General features: G+C 44.6%; 1 protein-coding gene across 3 annotated transcripts in view; it reads right to left on the bottom strand.

The window, feature by feature from the left end:
* The window catches only part of URI1 (URI1 prefoldin like chaperone), a 66399-nt gene that overhangs the window by 25157 nt on the left and 21793 nt on the right, over nucleotides 1-19449 (bottom strand). For all 3 annotated transcript variants that reach the window (XM_069966228.1, XM_069966229.1, XM_069966230.1), the window contains exon 4: nucleotides 19187-19322. In XM_069966228.1, coding sequence (XP_069822329.1) covers nucleotides 19187-19322 — 136 coding nt within the window. The remainder of the gene's footprint in view (nucleotides 1-19186; nucleotides 19323-19449) is intronic.

Here is a 19449-nt window from a genome sequence, read left to right as displayed (position 1 = left end):
GGCCCTGGTCGGCCTGTGGAATAGGACCCTAAGGCTGGGTTCAAATCTGCATTGAAGGCTCCATTCAGGGCCTCAGTCACTGATTCTACAGCAGTAAACAGAACTGGCAGGTCTGCTGCTCGTCAGACACACTTTAATGGGGTCCATTGGGTTTTAAGATGGTTTTCTTTTATTTGATTATACTGGACGAAAATTTAAAAAAAAAAACGACTGCATGTTTTTTTGTCCAGTCATATGGACTGATTCTGCAATGGGTAACCTAAACAGAGCCTCCAATGCAAATGTGAATTTAACCTAAGCATATGTGCATCACCTCCCTTCCAGTAGGGGCTATAAAGCATAGTGATTTTGCTGTTATGACTAACTGGATTCATGATGCCCATTTACTGTGACTTTTTTTAAAATGGCAATCTGATGCCAGATTACTGGATGGCCGTACTAATAACAGCAAAGAACCTGCAGATAGGCGGCTTTGCATAAATGGAAAACCTGTTGCCGTCCTAATTCATCCTTCCTGCTCAGTCATCTGAAGTTTATAGCTGTTTCGCTGGATTATCAGATTGCCTGGATTATCACACTGTAGCAGGCGATTCCAGAACGTTTACTATCCACACAAACGATTTTATACTTTTGTACAGCATCCAGATTATTCAGAACATCAGATACTGTAGTTCGGCACCTTCTAGGTCCCACCTACACTGGATTAAAGGAATTTCATTATTCTGCACTAGATATTTGCCGTGCTGCATCAGGTTAAGATATTGTGCAGAGCCACTACATAGTGTAACCTGAAGGCACAAAAATTGTGCACAGTCATTTGTGACACAGTTCAAGTTACGCAACCCACCTTTGTGTTTAGCCTGGGGCAGTGCTGCCCCAGTCCAAGATGACTGATCGAGCTAACAGGATAACAAGTAGATTGCGGCAATATTCTGGGATCAGGTCAGTGCTGTAATTTAAAGTGAAAATGCCCTCCTGGGTCGGATACGTGATCACTTCACTATTACAAAGCAGAGATTTAGCAAAGATGTATCTCATTCATCACAACATACAGAACAACATTACGTCTCCCAATAATTCATCTTACATTAACACAGTGCATACTAAGCATCAGCCTGCAACCTTCTGACATTTATTATATATGCCTCCTAACGAAAGAGCTGCTTTTTTTATTATTTTTCTTCCACTATTGTCTTTTTTCCTTAAAAATCAATAAAATTAGAGGCTATGGCAATTTACATACTTTAAGCTCTCCCATCCCCCGCCCTTTCTTGCAGATCTATCAAAAATATCAATACTTGAGCTGCAGAAGCCTTGGCCTGTTCTAAGCAGAGAGGTTATTAAATAGGCCGTCTCGTGGCCACACGCTGCAGCTGACAGCTGCTTAGCATTACCATTTAACCTCTTCCCTGCTAGTAGGGCCTGGCGGCAGGGGGCGGTCTATATTTATATACAAGGGTGAAGTGGCCAGGAGGGGTCTGCAATGATTACCAGCGGTATATTGTCACGTCCTGTGTTTGGTCTCCAATTAGCAGAATGTGGTGGAATGGTGTGAGGTTGTCTTGTTATGCGTCCTCCGCGATCAGACACAGGAAAGCCGCTGAAGAGTCATCTGCGATTCTCAAGATCAAACCACAAGTGTCTGGCAACAGCTGGGAATTCTCACGAGCTTCGAGTGTGGATATTAGAGCAGCAAGGTTTAGTTAACGTCCAAAAGAGTGCTTGATGTGGCTTGCCGAGCACACCTTTAAAGGGCTCTCCCATATAAAAGCAGATTGCTCTGAGCTAAGTGGGCTCTGGACATGCCAGGGTTAACAACCAATACCATTATTAGGGCTACATGAAGGATAATTTGTAGGAAGCAGTCAGTCAGTTTCAGGGAAAGCTGGGTGAGGACCAACATAACCACCTAGGGTTGTCACTCAGCTTTCTTAAAGTGTACCGATCATTATAAAAAAAACTTCGGTTATGTCATAAAGACACGTCAATAGTTTCCGATCGGGAGATAGAGCAGGGAGAGGACACATCCAGCAGATGCAGCACACAATCAATCTACGCTCTGAAGTAAAAAAAAAAAAAAAAGGTCTGACTATGGAACCCAAACTTTTTTTTTTTAACTCAGAGTGGAGAGACGAAGCGCTGCAGTCCACTCCCCGCTCTATCTCCCGATTGGCCCGGGTCTGAGCACTCGAAATCAAAATACCAATCAAAACTATTGACGTGTCTCTATGACATGTCAAACTTTTTTTTTTTTTTATAACGACCCCTTAAACTTTAAAAAACTAGCTAGTTAATACCTGCTAACACACGGCTAGGTAGGCAATGATACATTACACCTAAGGAAGTGACTTCTAAGGGGTGGTTCACACATCTGTAGAGTTCCACCCGTAGACAGAGTGTTCTGCGGACTGGACCTGGAAGCGCCCAGCAACATGATTATGATGACGAGAGCTCCTAAACCGTTTCAAAGTTTGCGGCTGTGTCCAACCTCTTGAACCTCATGTAGCCTCCCTCATTAAGGTTTTTATTTTTGCCTGTGCGAACATACACTAGCATGGTCAATGATGAGACGCACACATGGGCTTTTCAAAGAACCCTCCCAGAGTACATGTTCTATACTGAGCCAAGTAATGCTCTTATTACATGCAGCAATCCTGACACTAAGTGACTAAGAAAATTACCTCTTTTATGCCAGTGCATAAGAATAAATGCCTTCTACCTCACCCACATGCTCTGCAAACTGGAGTGCTGCACAGGATGTGAGAGCAGATGCTGGACAGACACACCATTAAAGCTACAAGGGTTTTGGCTGCTCTAAAAAGACAATTTCATTGCAGAGGTTTCCTGACACATTTTTCTGCAATGATAAAGACTGCTATATGTGACATTCCTGGTGTCCTAATATAACTGGGAGAAGGGCGGACTGTCCTGACTCTAAGGTGGTCCCACTCCCTGCTATACACATAATATGCCTTAATATCAAATAAATAAAAGAAACCTTTGTTATTAGTTCTAAATGAAATGGGTGCCAGCTGTTAATCCTATGTATACTGCAACAGCGCCGCCTTCATGAAAAAGTTTCACAAGTACAGAATCACTATGGACACATGGCCATCATGGAGGCTACTAATAGTTTTGCTGCACACGCTTTTGCCATGCAGAAGTCCTGGACAGCTGGGTGATGACAGCTGTAGGTAATGTACAGGTGGAGACACCAAATGCCATCCAGCTTTCCCAGAAACTGATAATGGAAAAAAAAAAGGCTGTTTCGGGAGTTACGTCCACCATTCACCCAGCATTCCAAGACCTCTGAAAAGCAGCGCTGACTAGTTATGAAGCAGGACTTCTGCTGCTTCCTAAACAGTCCACAGCTATAATAATTTGCCATCACTGCCTTTAAGATTTTATTTTTTTTTTAAACGGACTGACGTCACTTGAACCATCACCATTCACCTGAAACGAAGGTGCAGAAAATGCATTTCAGTCCCTGCCCAATGCTCCATACCTGAACCCAGTCACCCCATCCCAGGGGACCATTTCTATTGGATTATCATGAATTCTATATAAAGGGGCTGCAGAATAAAAGGTACTTGACTGTATACAGAGCCAGAAGAACTGATTTCAAGGAGGATCTTATATGCATGTTTATCAGCGTCAGCGATTACCCTTCCAAATGATTCTGGTTTGTATCTTATATCAATCAATGAAGAAGTGCGAGCGCCTCGAGATTCCTTATTTCAATAATCCTGATAATTTGCTCTTTTATAAAAAAAAAAGGTCCCCCCCCCCACCATCTCTTTTGCCAATGATTTCTTTTCTTATGCTAAGCAGCTCTGAATACTTTTTTTTGTTATGCCAGGATATTTATGCCGCCTTGTGAGACGCGTTATTGCTATTTTTGGTGAGTAAAAAATCAAAGTCTTTTAAAGAACTTTAATGGCTTAATATGTGCAATGCGTTTTGGAAAGCAGCACAATGGAAAGGAGGTAATTATGACCCCCCCCCCCCCCCCATCCCCCCAAGTTTATTATTGCCAGGCAAGAGGAAAGGAGAAAAAAAAAAGACATAAAATAAGACAATGCTGAGATATTAGCAAATGTCTTCCAGATAGACCTGAGAGTGCCAGGAAGCCTGAAGTAGTGAGCTGTATATGCTGCACAATCAGGATCCTGAAGCTGGAGCTCTGCAGCGGAAATGCTACAAATAACTTGTGATGTGACTGACATCCCGGACCCTCCGTCACTATGAGGACCCAGCAGAGAGGACCCTGGCCCTGCAAACATGGCTGCTACTGCTCAGTACAGTTCCCCTGACTGTATGCTATGGGGGGGGGGGGGGGGGGGTGTTACTTCCTAAACTCCATGATTTCCTAGTCAAGTAGTCAAGGAAGCAGTAGTGAGAAAGTGAAAGAAAACTAACTTTCCTTCATTTAAGACTTAGTCAAAGCCATTTATTGGTTATATCAGTTTTCGGAAGGTTGGGTGATGGCCGCCAGTACAGCTCCCACCAGACTACTTTCCAGACTACTCAATAGAGGCAGGCATGTGCAAACAAGGCTGCCGATATCCCCCGGCAGCTGTGTATCTCATCTTTCTGGTGCCGGTGTCTTTTTCCAGGTCCTGCCACTTTGGAAAAGTTTAATCCAAAGCAAATATGCAAATAAGGTAGTTAGGAGCACTGGGGGTGTTCCTCAGCCCACGCGCTGCCTCCCTCAATGACTCCCCCATATGCCTTTTCATATATACATAATCAGGACAGTCTTTGCCATGCATGTGCAGGAACAGCAGTCCGTGTCCGTACAGGAGCTCTTCCTGCACATTATGCATATATTAATATGCCTATGTATGCGCCACTAAGTTAGAAGCAGTGGACTGGCCAAGGGGGTGCTCTGGGGGACAGAGGAACACACCCAGTGCTCCTAACTACCTTATTTGCATATTTGCTTAGGGTGCGTTTACACAGACAGATTTATCTGACAGATCTTTGAAGCTAAAGCCAGGAACAAACTATAAACAGAGATCAGGTCATAGAGGAAAGCCTGATATTTCTCCTCTTTTCAAATCCATTCCTGGCTTTGGCTTCCAAAATCTGTCAGATAAATCTCTCTGTGTAAACGCACCATTAGGTTAAACTTTTCCAAAGTCGCCAGACCTAGGGGGGGGGGAAGAAAAAAAAAAAAAAAGACTGGCACCAGAAAGATGAGGTACACAGCTACAGGGGGCTATCAGCAGGTTAGTTTGCAGTTGCACAAACCTGCTGATAGTTTCGCTTTAATATCTGGAGGTCAGGATTTGGAATAATACTCAAAATTGTGGAAAATCAAATTACAGGCTGATCCAGTGAAATGCCTTCCAGCTGATGCGCAACTACAATTGCCATCATGTCTAAAGCTTTGGCTGTCCAGGCATGGTGGGAATTGTAGTTTTGCAACAGTTTAAGAGCCAAAAGGTTCCCCATCCCTGCCTTAAGACAAGAAAGGGATAGTAGTGTGTGTGCGTGTTTGTGTGGCCTCTACGTGCCTGTATTACCTTCCTAAAAAAAAACCTGGGCATGCTCCTGATGAGGTGGCAGATGTTCTTCTAAAAGATCTCCTCCCAGACCTGGATTTAAAGGGATTATCCAGCGTTAGAAAAACATGGCCAGTTTCTTCCAGAGAAAACATGACTCTTGCCTTCAGTTTGGGTGGGGTTTTGCCACCCATTGAACTAAACTGAAGACAAGAGTGGTGCTGTCTCTGGAAAAAAGTGACTATGTTTTTAAAATGTTGGATGTGTTGAAACGTGGCATTGGTGGATAGAACGAGTGATGATATCCCAGATGTGCTCGCTGGTATTCAGGTCTAGGGAATGGGCAAGGCAATCCATTGCATCAATACCTTCATCATGCAGGAACTGCTGACACACCTCAGCTACAGGCCTAGCACTGTCATACATGAGAAGGAAACCAGGGCCCACTGCATCTGCATATGGGATCACAATGGGTCTGATAGCTAATGGAACTCCTCACACCATTACTGACCCACTGCCAAAGCGGTAATGCTGGAGAATGTTGCAGGCAGCAGAACTTTCTCTACGGCGTGGACATTGGGCCCTCATACCATCTTCGTGGAGTCTGTTTCTAACAGTTTAAGCAGACACATGAATGCTGGAGGCCATTTTGCAGAGTTCTGCCACTGTTCCTCTTATTTCTCCTAGCACAAAGGAGGAGGTAGCAGTCCAGCTGCTGGGTTGTTGCACTCCTATGACCTCCTCCACATCTTCTGGTGTATTGACCTGTCTCCTGGTATCGATTCCATGCTCTGGACACTGTGCTGACAGACAAAGCTGACCTCCTTGCCACAGCTCACACTGATGTGCCACCCTGGTTGGGCTGCACTATCTGAGCCACTTGTGTGGGTTGTAAACACTGCCTCCATCCTACCTCTAGGGGAGAAACCAATGACAAAATAAAAATGTGACCAAAACATCCAAAAGGGATGAGAGCAGAAAAATGGTCTGTGGTCACCACCTGCAGAATCTGTCCTTTAGGGTAAAAACACACTGGGTGTATCCGCAGCAGATTTCTCGTTGCAAATTCGCAGCAAGATCCGCTGCGGATCTGTGCCCTGTACACTCTATGGGCAGACAAATTTGCAGTGGAATGCCCATCCTGCTGCGAGTATGTCAGCAACCCGCCCCGTTAACCCCTGCCGGCCGGAGCGTATACATCACCTTCTCCACGCTCCGGCTTGCTTTAGGGGGTTCCCGGCGCGTCCCGCTCGGCCAATCAGTGCACTGCCCCACCGCACTGATTGGCTGAGTGAAGACGCCGGGAGCCCCATAGCAAGCCAGAGCGGGGAGCAGGTGAAGTATACGCTCCGGCTGGGGGCTAACGGGGCAGGCTGCTGACATACTTGCAGCAGGATGGACATATGTACAGGGCACAGATCCACAGCGGATCTCGCAGCGACAAATCCGCTGCGGATACGCCCAGTGTGTTTGTACCCTTATAAGAATTGTCTGGCTTATTGCCTATCATTTTCATCTAGTGTCAGTCTGGAGGCCAAAAGAGTAGTATGTAACCCATTACTGGTTTTCTACTACTGAATATAAATCATAATGTTTCCGTTCACTGACAGAAAGCAGTGTTTATTCTTTTAATTGCCCCATATTTGAAGGTAGATTCGATGTGGAATTGCTTCTTAAGTAATTCACCTCCAGGGAATAGAAACAATACAAATAGCATCTGTCTGACTGATAGCAGGATAAGGAGCGGCTGGGTGTGCTGGATGCCAAGGTGGAAGACGACAAAGAGAAATTTCTATCCCAAGAGGATTTTAAACCATGAGTCGTTCATTGCAGCAGAGAAAGCAACTTCAAGCTGAATGGAGGAGGCGTCCGTGCGTGTCTGGGGATTACGTTACAGAACCGCTCATATCAGTCTAACCTGAGGGTCCCCTGAGGCACCTCCAGCAGATCTCTCCAGAAACGCAGTTAAATATCATTTTCTATTACAATGTAACTTAAGTCTAATCAATTGTGCTGTGAAAATGTCAGGAGTGATGAAAGCGTAGGAGATGTGTGTGTCATGACAGCAGCAATGAAGATGCCAGACACCCCTAAGATCTAAACATCACCTGCAAGTTCTTAAAAAAGCTGGGTGACAACCATCTGGCTATCCCGTGTTTTGAAACTCGCAACTGAGGCTCCACGGACTCCTGTTTTGCATATTTAAATTTTTGGGAGCATCAGTGGAGACTCTTGATTGAGTACTTCATTGGAATTTTTTTTCGCTGTTCTCCTTGAGTTCAGTAATAACTGTGTTTTGTTGGTCGATTTGCTATTGCCCCAACTAGCCAGAATCCTACTCCACACTGACGAGGGGCAAAAACCCCGAAACGGCTGTCTGTGGATGGAAGCCTGCCTTGGCAAGCCCTTGTCATGATCGCAATACTTCCTACCAGATTGCAAAGGTGTCTAACCATGCTTTGATATAGGGGTGGAGTGTCCATCATTAGGTAAGCAGACTTGCTATTCAGATTCTCACAACTTCTCTCTGTCCCTGTATGGCAGATATACCATTTGTAAGTCAGAGAAAGGTGTGTGACAACACTCAGCTTTTCCATAATGTAAATCTACCTTACCATGCAACAATATGGCGACAGGAATAGATCGCTGACACAAATGTCATTGAAGCAATAATAAAGGAAGTTGTGTGACAGTGATACGCGCGTCTTATGCCCATCTGTCTAAGCAGATGTGCTATTTGAGAGTCTAAGAAACTCGTAACAGCTTACTGTTTAACGGCAAGTTTTACCAATCCTGTAATTTATTTATATTATTACTTTATTTTTTTTACACAGGTAGCTTAATGTTCTTAGAAATGCTTATTTACCCAATGAAAGAGCCAGCAAGCGGGCAATGAACAAGCATACGCCCCTTCATGAGCTCATTGAATCTGTTGTGCAGCCATATAAATCATTATTATCACCTGCACATGTCTGTCAGAGCGGCCGCATGAACGCCCACGATCAACGCGTGTTTCCTGCCTCCTGCTCCTTAGGGTCCACTTACACAAAAAGATTATTTGCCAAAGATCTGAAGACAAAGCCAGGAATGGATTTGAAAAGAGGAGAAATCTCAGGCTTTCCTTTATGACCTGTTCTCTGTTTATAGTCTGTTTCTGGCTTTGGCTTCAAATCTTTCTCAGATAATCTATATCATAAAAATGAAGGTCTGTCTGTCTGTCCCGTATAGACTTCCAAATGCCTGAACCGTTTGACCCCAAATTTAGCACACAGATACATAGGGTGCCCAGGAAGGTTAGAGCGAAGGTCCTGTCCCCGCCAGATGTACAGGAGGTGAGGGGGAAGACTGCCCTATAGAAATGAATGGGAAAATCTCCACACTGCTCACACAGGTGATATAATTAGTGCTGCAGCTGAAACGGCAGTTGGAAGCCTTAGCAACCAATAGGATTACTATTTTGATTTTCACAGGGAGCTGGAATCTGATTGGTTGTTAGGACCAGCTGTGAAATCCGCTGCAGAACCAGTGTCAATCAACCCTATGACACTACATACTCGCAGTGGGATTGACATTCTGCTGCGAGTATGTAAAATAACCCCCTCGGCAGCCAGAGCATAACTTACACTGACAGAGGCACCCATCATCCCGCCCGCACAGGCCGCTGTTAGATCGTGCAGGCTCCCCTCCAGTGTGTTCAGCGCTGTGCGGGCGGGATGTTGGGGGCCTCTGTCAGAGTAAGTTACGCTACAGCCACCAAGGGGGTTAATTTAGATACTCGCAGTGGGATGTCAGTACCGTTGTGAGTATGTAGTGTCATTGGGTTGAATGACACTGGATCCGCAGCGGATTTTGTTGCAAATTCACAGCGTGAAATCCGCTGTGGATCCGGTAGGTGTGAAGGCACCCTTACAGTGTACAGTGTATATACAGTAAGGGGCTTACCTGCCGGGTGGTGCTGTTGGGGAATGTATACAGTAAGGGGGTGTTAGGGAATGTATACAGCATAGGGGTACCTGGGGGGGGGGGGGTATACAGCATGGGGGCTACCTGCAGAGGGGAGTTTGTACAGCATGGAGGCTACCTGAAGGGGGAAGTGTATACAGTATGGGGGCTACCTGCAAGGTGGGGGGGGGGGGGGGTATACAGTATAGGGGCTACCTGCAGGGGGTGGAGTGTATACAATATAGGAATTACCTGCAAGGGGGGTATAGAGTATGGGGACTACCTGCAAGTGGGGGCAGTGTATACAATATAGCGGCTACCTGCGGGGGGGGTGGGGGATGTATACAGTATGGGGGCTACCTGCGGGGGGAGTGTATACAATATGGGGGCTACCTGCAGGAAGGAAGTGTATACAGTATAGAAGTACCTGCAGGGAGGGGAGTGTATACAGTACGGGGGCTACCTGCAAGGGGGGGAGGAGTTTATACAGTATTAGAAACTTTGAAACCTTCTGTGTTGTCCTCACCAAGGATTAAAGGTAGTGCCTAAGAGGGCCAGGTTATGATGATGCAGGATTGTGTATGCACTTATTATAAGCTGCAGGTTTTCTGCACACACACCTTACTTATGGTCTGCAGTCGGCGGCGGGACCCCCAAACTACACACTTCAGGTATACAGGACCCCAGAACTATACACTACAGGTATACAGAACCTTCACCAGCTATATACTACAGGTATACGGAACCTCCACTAACACTGGCAGTGTGATACACAGCCTGGTTATATGCAACACTGACAATGTTGTATATAACCAGGCTGTATATAACACTACCAATGTTGTATATTACCAGGCTCTGTATACAGTCTAATCACATGACATCTCAGTTTGGCTAATAGGTATTTAGGATGTTTAAAGTTTTTAGTTTATTTCTAATGTGCATAAGCTACAATTTACATAAACAGTGCTGTCGGAGTATATAGTGTATAAAGGGGTATATAGGGCTCCTGGTGATTTCCACCTAAACAAAAAAAAAAAACAAGGGCATAGATTTGCCTCCTGGGCGACCTTGGAACAAATCTAATTAACACACTGACACTTTATACCCGGGCAGCGCCGGGTACATTTTCTAGTCTATATCATAAAAATGAAAGTAAGTCTGTCTGTCTGTCCTGTATAGATTTCCAAACGCCTGAACCGTTTGACACCAAATTTGGCCCATAGATACAATGAGTGCCCGGGAAGGTTAGAGCGAAGGTCCCGTCCTTGCCAGATGTACAGGAGGGGAGGGGGAGGGGGAAGAGCACCCCAAAGAGATGAATGGGAAAATCTCCACACTGCTCACACAGGTGACATAATCAGCTGCAGCTCTCCTGCAGAAACGGCAGTTGGAAGCCTTAGCAACCAATAGGATTACTACTTTCATTTTCAAAGGGAGCTGGAATCTGAATGGTTGCTAGGTCCAGCTGCCTCACAACAGATCCACAGAAATAAATACAGTAAGGGTGCCTTCACACCTACCGTATTATACCCGGGCAGCGCCAGGTACATTTTCTAGTCTGTCATATAATCTTTCTGTGTAAATGGACCCATAGTCATAGACTGAAGGGAATGGATTACTGTATAACAAGATGCAAGGGAGATAAGTAAATTCATGGAGAATGGTGGCTTGTGTAATCCTGCTATACAAGATATCCAGGTCCAAATAGACTCTCTTCTTGAGGCCCCTTGTAACTGTCTTTTTAAACAACTTTGCAGAAGTGAATAGTACAAGCAATTATAAGAAACTCTGTAACAGGTTTTATAAGGCAAAAGAGCTTCCTTCTGTAATGACTGTTTTCCAGCCCCCACCACCCTACTTATCTGTGCCAGAGAAGCAAAGTAAAGATGGGTTTGCTGTGTCCATTACAACCTACAGAGAAAACTTCTCCCGGTTTTCAAGGACTGGATGCAGCTTTTCCCGGGAGTTAAATAGCAGCAGGCTGATGAGCGGATGATGCAGAGATAACAAATCACTTCACTTCTTTATTACTGCAAATTCACTCATCTCTAACTTTTACTATAGATTTTTGCAAAGTTCTTTGAAATGACTAGTACACTTTAAGGTGACCCCACTGTCACCCCCTTTTTTGCATTATGACTGCTCTACACAGGTGTAAAGAGTACATTTTGAAGTTTTCATACCTCCTTTTTTATCATACCTCATGATGTTTGTTCCAGTAAAAAGTGATCTTTTATCATCTGGGATTGGAATAGCTGGTTGGGGCTTCACTTTCAAAGTGCCACTTAGCCACGCCCCATCACCACTTGCCATGCCTCACCGTGATATCGTCACACAGGCCCCGCCCCCTCAGCAGCCATTGGAATGGTCAGCCTAAAGGTCTAGAACCCCACCCCCACTAGATTGGCGCACACCAATGGCCACTGAGGGGGAGTGGCCTATGCGATCAACTTTTACTTAAACAAGCATCATGAGTAGAGATGAGCGAACAGAGTTCAAGTTCGAGTCGATCCAAACCCGAACGATCGACATTTTATTAGAGGGGGCTGCTGAACTTGGATAAAGCCCTAAGGCTATGTGGAAAACATGGATATAGTCATTGGCTGTATCCAGACAACCTTAGAGCTTTATCCAAGTTCAGCAGCCACCGCTAATCAAATGCCGAACGTTCGAGTTCGGATGGACTAACCCGAACCGGGTTCGCTCATCTCTTATCATGAGGTATGAAAACTGCTAAATTTACCCTTTACACCTGTGTAGAGCAGTCATAATGCAAAAAGGGAGTGACAGTGTCACTTTAATAAAAATTTTCACCGAACTTCTCCTTTAAAGTATTGTATTGCCCCACCCCCCCCCAAAAAAAAAAAAATCACTTACTACTGCATCAAGGCTTCACTTCCTGGATAAAATGGTAACGTCACGACCCGACTCCCAGAGCTGTGCGGGCTGTGGCTGCTGGAGAGGATGATGGCAGGGGGATGCTCAGTGTCCGTCAATGTCCCCCTGCCATCAGTCTCCAGCAGCCACAGCCCGCACAGCTCTGGGAGTCGGGTCATGACATCACCATTTTATCCAGGAAGTGAAGCCTTGATGCAGTAGTAGGTGCAGGGAAAAAAGCACTTTATGTGCATTTCCCATAATAGGTGTATATTGGCAATTTGTACTTTTGGGGGGCAATACAATACTTTAATAAAAAATGTTGCCGGTCTTCTCCTTTAAGCTTTATGCATATAACCCCAGATGCAGAGGTAACACTGGATACCTGGAAATAGCTGTTGGCCAGATGATCCATAAAGAGGGTTGTTCCCAATGCAGGGGTCCACCCGCAGGGGAATAGAAAGATAATGAATAATGTCCTGGCGCTGCCACGCGACTTCTTGTGGAGACATTTGGTGGCAGTGCCAGGACCATATTCATTCTCTTCTTCCTATTCCCTAGGATACTGCAGATTTGCCATTCAGCCTAGGAAAGCTGGGGGCTAGTTATGCATCTAGTCTGGTAAACCTGTGCACAGGCATCTCGGGGAAGACATACTGAATTGCTCCAGAATAGGTAAAACAGAAGATAGTGCTTTTTGTTTTCACCACAGTTAACCACTTTATCTCTTTCCTGTTTGGTCACGAAGGTCTCACTGCATGCAGATGATGATAATTCCAGGTTGTACTTTATTAACATAAGGCAAATTTAAAGCCTTAAAATAGCAGTAAAACAAATCCAATTCCTGACATCCTATCAGCAGAGCCATCCGAATATAACTTTAGTTGGGAGATAAACTGTGTATTCCCTAGTGTGGGCTCCATCATTGCCTGCGCAGGATACAGATTGAACGTGGAGCATTTAGGCTCCTGATTACCATTTTCCCTAATCAGGAGGGGAAGGTGAAGTGCGGGCAGTGCCATTCCCTCAGGTGACTTCATTCTGCGCCATCTGTAATGACTGCTTATTCAATGGGTGTACAGACTTCTCTAACCATTACTTAGATACACTAAAACATAATATTGTACTGTATTAAGTCTATAGTTCCTAAGCAGGATAAAGCCTCATTCACATGTTCGGTAATTATGTAGGACTGTGTATTATATCTGCAATCCTCACCCACAAAATAAATCAATCTGTAGTGCATCCACAATCTGTATTTATTGCAGATCCACAAAAACGTGAAGGCTATAGTTAAAATTAAGGTGATCTGTATTTTTCGCAGCCATTAAGGATGTAACATCCTCAATGTTCAAATAAAAAAAAAATGCAGATCCCATAGACTTCTACTGGCTCATTGTTCCATAGGACATGTCCTATTTTGTTACGGATCCGTAAAACTAGGTATAGTGTGAATAGCACAATAGAAATCAATGGGCCCTTAATTTTGTCCATAACTGCGGACCGGCAATTACAGACAAAGTTACGGAACGTCTGACTAAGGCAGTAGGTTTCTCCATACAAACAAGACACGTGTTACTCTCTTTGATCAGAAGTAGAAGACATATTTGTGTAGTAAAAAGTACATTTTTATTTTTTTAAGAAACTGCAGACCCAAAGCAATAGAAGATTTAATAGAAGATTACAGGCAAACTTGCTTCATTATTACCCCTAAAAAGTTAAACTTGTAGACCAAAATAGTACCACTAAATACTTGTCACGTAATAATTAAAAAAAAGCCCTCAAGTTATGTCAATGTAAAAAAAAAAAAAATGTTCCTGTAAGTGGCAATGCAAGAATGTATTAATTATGCAAAAGTAGAAAAATATAAAAACCGGTGGAATATAGTTCAAATGTCATATTTTATAATACAGGACATCAAAAATAAATAAAAGCTTATGAATGAGTTATAGCCAACCAAACATGTAAACAATCCCATAGCAGATTCACACAGCAACCTTGATAAAGGGAAAAAAAAAAAAAAAGACAGATTACAGAAGGTGTGGATGAATAAACAAAACACTGAATTAATGTCCCCCTTTTATTTGATATTTTTTATGAAATTTTTTTCAGCTTTCCCAATAATGGCCAGCAGAGGGAGCTTCACATGAAACAAGCGACATGTACAGTTGCTTTGTCCGTCACCCCACTGTTTTGACAGTATGTTAAAGTTCAGCAACTGTAAATTAGGAATACTTTGGTGCAACACTATTTTAATGGTGATAAACAAGACAGATGCAGCATCTTCATGACTGTGCTACCAGTACTGGCCCAAAATTGTCAACATGGCAATGTTAAATGGCAGAAGCCTCACACATTTGCCATGAAAAGCCATGATCACATCTAGCAGCAGATTCTGAGCTCTACAGTGATGGCACCTGCCCCCTCCCTCTTACTTAGGCTGTAAACTGCATATGCATAGTTCATAGCTAAAATAGCTCCAGCATAAGATATTAAAGGGGTAGTGCGGCGGTAAAGAATTATTCACACAATAACACACATTACAAAGTTATACAACTTTGTAATGTATGTTATGTCTGTGAATGGCCCCCTTCCCGTGTCCCACCACCCCCGCCCGTGTACCCGGCACGCAGGACAGTCAGAGGGATTCGGCCCGGCCGTCCGAAGACGGCATCACTGACTGAAGATCGGAGACGAGTCGGCACGTGACAGGTATGTATAGCGCACCACACTTCCGGGTACACGGGCGGGGTGGTGGGACACGGGGAAGGGGGCCAGTCACAGACATAACATACATTACAAAGTTGTATAACTTTGTAATGTGTGTTATTCTGTGAATAATTCTTTACCGCCGCACCACCCCTTTAAGATATCTGCCTCCCCTACTCTTCTGTGCCTCGTATTTGCCATACATATCTGTGCAGGTGTCATGCACAGACATACTACACAGATGCTTGTACCAATGGTAGCTTGTACCCCCCCCCCCCCCCCCCCCCGCCCCGCCTTGTAAAACCTATATTAGTGGGAAATGTAAAAAAAAGTAACATTACCATAACTTTAAAACAACTACTTTTATTACATGTATTGTTATACATCCAGCTTTCCCAGAACACAATCTAAGTAAATATAGTGAAATGTATTTATTCTCTGGTAGAAAGCATCAAAGAGGCTTTCCCAAGCACCACCCCCCAAAAGGGCTGTAACATCTCTAAGGGTCCATTTACACAGAAAGATTATCTGACACAGGCACACAGGTGGGGAATAAGAAGCAATCTGTCTGGACAGAGGTTGTGCCAGCCTAATGCATATACAAATGTAAGCTCCGGCCGTTGGACACAGCGCTGTAAGATTAACCCCTTAAGGACAGAGCAAAGTTCGATTTTTGCGTTTTTGTTTTTTCCTCCTTGTGTTTCAAAGGCCATAGCACTTACATTTTTCCACCTAGAGACCCACATGAGCCCTCATTTTTTTGCGTCACTAATTGTACTTTGCAATGGCAGGCTGAATTGTTTCATAAAATACACTGCAAAACCAGAAAAAAAATAAATGCGTGGTAAAATAAAAAAAAACACATTTTGTTTATTTGGGGGGGTATTTGCTTTTACGCCACTCGCCATGGGGTAAAACTGACTTGTTATATCTATGGGGCTGTTTCAGGTGTCATTTTTTTGCTCCATGATGTGATCTTTCTATCGGTACCTATTACAATTTCTGGATTTGATGCGACCAAAAATGAGCAATTTTGCACTTTGGGATTTTTTTTGCGCTGACGCCGTTTACCATGCGATATCAGGAATGTGATTAACCCCTTAAGGTCAAAGCCTATTTTCGTTTTTGCGCTTTTGCTTATTCCATTTTAAGTTTAAAAGTCCATAGCGCTTGCACTTTTTCACCTAGAGACGTATATGAGCGCCTATTTTTTGCAAAACCAATTGTACTTTGCAATGACAGGCATTATTTTTCCATAACATATGCTGCGAAACCGGAAAAAAATCATTTGCGCTGTCAAATTGAAAAAAAAAACGAATTTGTTTTGATTTCGGGGAGTTTTGCATTTACGCCGTCCGTCCTATGGTAAAACTGACTTGTTATGCATGTTCCTCAAGTCGTTACGATTACTATGATATATAACATGTATAACTTATATTGTATCTGATGGCCTGTAAAAAATTCAAACCATTGTTAACAAATATACGTTCCTTAAAATCGCTCCATTCCCAGGCTTATAGCGCTTTTATCCTTTGGTCTATGGGGCTGTGTGAGGTGTCAGTTTTTGCGCCATGATGTGTTCTTTCTATCGGTACCTTGATTGCGCATATACGAATTTTTGATTGTTTTTTATTACATTTTTTCTGGATTTGATGCGACCAAAAATGCGCAATTTTGCACTTTGGAATTTTTTTGCTCTGACGCTGTTTACCGTGCGAGATCAGGAATGTGATTAATTAATAGTTCGGGCGATTACGCGCGCGGCGATACTAAATATGTTTATTTATTTATTAATTTATATTTATAAAATGGGAAAAGGGGGGTGATTTGGACTTAGGGGAGGGGATTTTTTATTAATAGAGATCAATGCTGTGTATATACACAGCAAAGATCGATTAGATCGGTCATAGATTACTATGGCCTGCTGCAGGCCATAGCAATCTATTGCCGAGCCGGGATCAGCGTCATTCCGACGCTGAGGCCCGGCACGGGCAGAAGAACGGATCTCCCCCCCGCGATCGCATCGCGGGGGGGGGGGAGATCCGTCCCACTAGACACCAGGGACGTGAGGTCTGAAGCCTCTAAGTGCAGCTGTCAGGTTTGACAGCTGCACTTAGAGGCTTAATTAGCCGGCGCGGCAACGGGACCCGCGCCGGCTAATAGAGGCACTGCCCGGCTGCACGTGTCAGCCGGGATCAGCGCCGTTCAGAGCGGGGTCCCGGCGGGACCCCGCTCTGAACACCCCCAGCAGCACCATGACGTATCAGATACGTCATGGGTCGCTAAGGGGTTAATTAATAGTTTGGGCGATTACGCACGCGGCAATACCAAACATGTTTATTTATTTATTTACTTTTATTTAAAACATGGGGAAAGGGGGGTGATTCAGACTTTTATTAGGGGAGGGGGCTCTTTATTGAAAACAACACTTTTTTTTTTACATTGTGGTTTGCAATTAAAGCGACTCTGTACCCACAATCTGACCCCCCCCCCCCCAAACCGCTTGTACCTTCAGATAGCTGCTTTTAATCCTAGATCTGTCCTGGGGTCCGTTCGGCAGGTGATGCAGTTATTGTGCTAGAAATTTACTTTTAACCCCTTAACGACAAAGGGCATATATTTGCGCCCTATTGTCGGTAAGGGGCTTCAGAACGGGGCCGCTCGGCGACCCCGCTCTGAACCGCCGCAATCCCGGGTGCAGCGTGTAGCGCGGCTGTTAGCGGGCACGGCGATCGGATGCAGGTAATCAGGTAATAAGGTAATCAGATGCAGCTCTCAGCTTTGATTACCGGATCCAGCGCTTCCCTGGTGTCTAGTGGCGGAGATCGCTCCCCCGGGACGTTGTCCCGGAGGAGCGATCTCCGTATCTATTACCTGCCGGGGTCCGCTCCAAGATGGCACTGACCCCGACTCGGCACTCGTTTGTTTTCGGCTGCAGCAGCCGAAAGCAAACGAGTGCCGATCTCATTGATCTTTGCTGTATATCTATACAGCAAAGATCTCAATGAGAGATCAAAGTGTATATACTAGAAGTCCCCTAGGGGGGCTTCTAGTATATACACTTTGATCTCTCATTGAGATCTTTGCTGTATAGTTATACAGCAAAGATCAATGAGATCGGCACTCGTTTGCTTTCGGCTGCTGCAGCCGAAAACAAACGAGTGCCGAGTCGGGGTCAGTGCCATCTTGGAGCGGACCCCGGCAGGTAAGAGATACGGAGATCGCTCCTCCGGGACAACGTCCCGGGGGAGCGATCTCCGCCACTAGACACCAGGGAAGCGCTGGATCCGGTAATCAAAGCTGAGAGCTGCATCTGATTACCTTATTACCTGATTACCTGCATCCAATCGCCGTGCCCGCTAACAGCCGCGCTACACGCTGCACCCGGGATTGCGGCGGTTCAGAGCGGGGTCGCCGAGCGGCCCCGTTCTGAAGCCCCTTACCGACAATAGGGCGCAAATATATGCCCTTTGTCGTTAAGGGGTTAAAAGTAAATTTCTAGCACAATAACTGCATCACCTGCCGAACGGACCCCAGGACAGATCTAGGATTAAAAGCAGCTATCTGAAGGTACAAGCGGTTTGGGGGGGGGGGGGGGGGGGGGGGGGTCAGATTGTGGGTACAGAGTCGCTTTAATTGCAAACCACACCTGAACTGGAGACGAGTGGGGAAAAAGTGGCCATGTTTTTGCAGCACTGGGTACTGGATAACCACTTTTAGGGTGCCTTTACACATACCGTATCGCTGCGTATTTATCACACAAAACTTGCACGAAAGTAGCTGCGTTTTTTGTGGTGTTAAACTCTCCTGTGAAAATCAAAACTCGCATGTAAAAATCGCACCAAACACGCAGCGAGAACACACATACATTGACTTTATAGCAATCAGTATCACTGTGGATTTATGTGAGAGAAACTCGCAGCGATAAATACGCAGCGATACAGTACGTGTCAAGTTACTGCAGATGGAAGCGGAGTGGGCAGAGTAGCATCAGTTCAGTAGTCAGCAGAGAGAAGCAAATAAGTCAATAGTCAATTGAAGAGATTTCTTGATTTTTTTGATGAAAGCGAGTAAGATCTGTGTACAGCGCTATGTAATATGCTAGTGCTACATACAATAACTAGTGTCATCTTTATAACTTTTGTACTTACGTTTTTTCCTATGATCCACTAAACTCATTGCCTCTTTTGCTGAACATTTAGCAAACCAGTTGTCCCCAAGTAGTACGGTAACTTCATTAGTCTGGACGAGGCGCCCTGGCATAAAAGCCAAGGGGCCAAAAGGTACCTACCAGGGAAAAAAAAATAAAAATTAAAGAATTTTCATATCCCCTTAAACCTTAACATCCATAGGGGAATGTTCACACTGCGTAAAATCGTAGAGGACCGCCTGCTTGAGTGTCCTACAGTATCTC

The sequence above is a fragment of the Dendropsophus ebraccatus genome, chromosome 4 (assembly GCF_027789765.1).
Source record: "Dendropsophus ebraccatus isolate aDenEbr1 chromosome 4, aDenEbr1.pat, whole genome shotgun sequence".
In the NCBI taxonomy this organism is placed as follows: Eukaryota; Metazoa; Chordata; class Amphibia; order Anura; family Hylidae; genus Dendropsophus; species Dendropsophus ebraccatus.
Note: the sequence above shows the minus strand (reverse complement) of the source record. Positions and strands in the feature narration are given on the sequence as shown.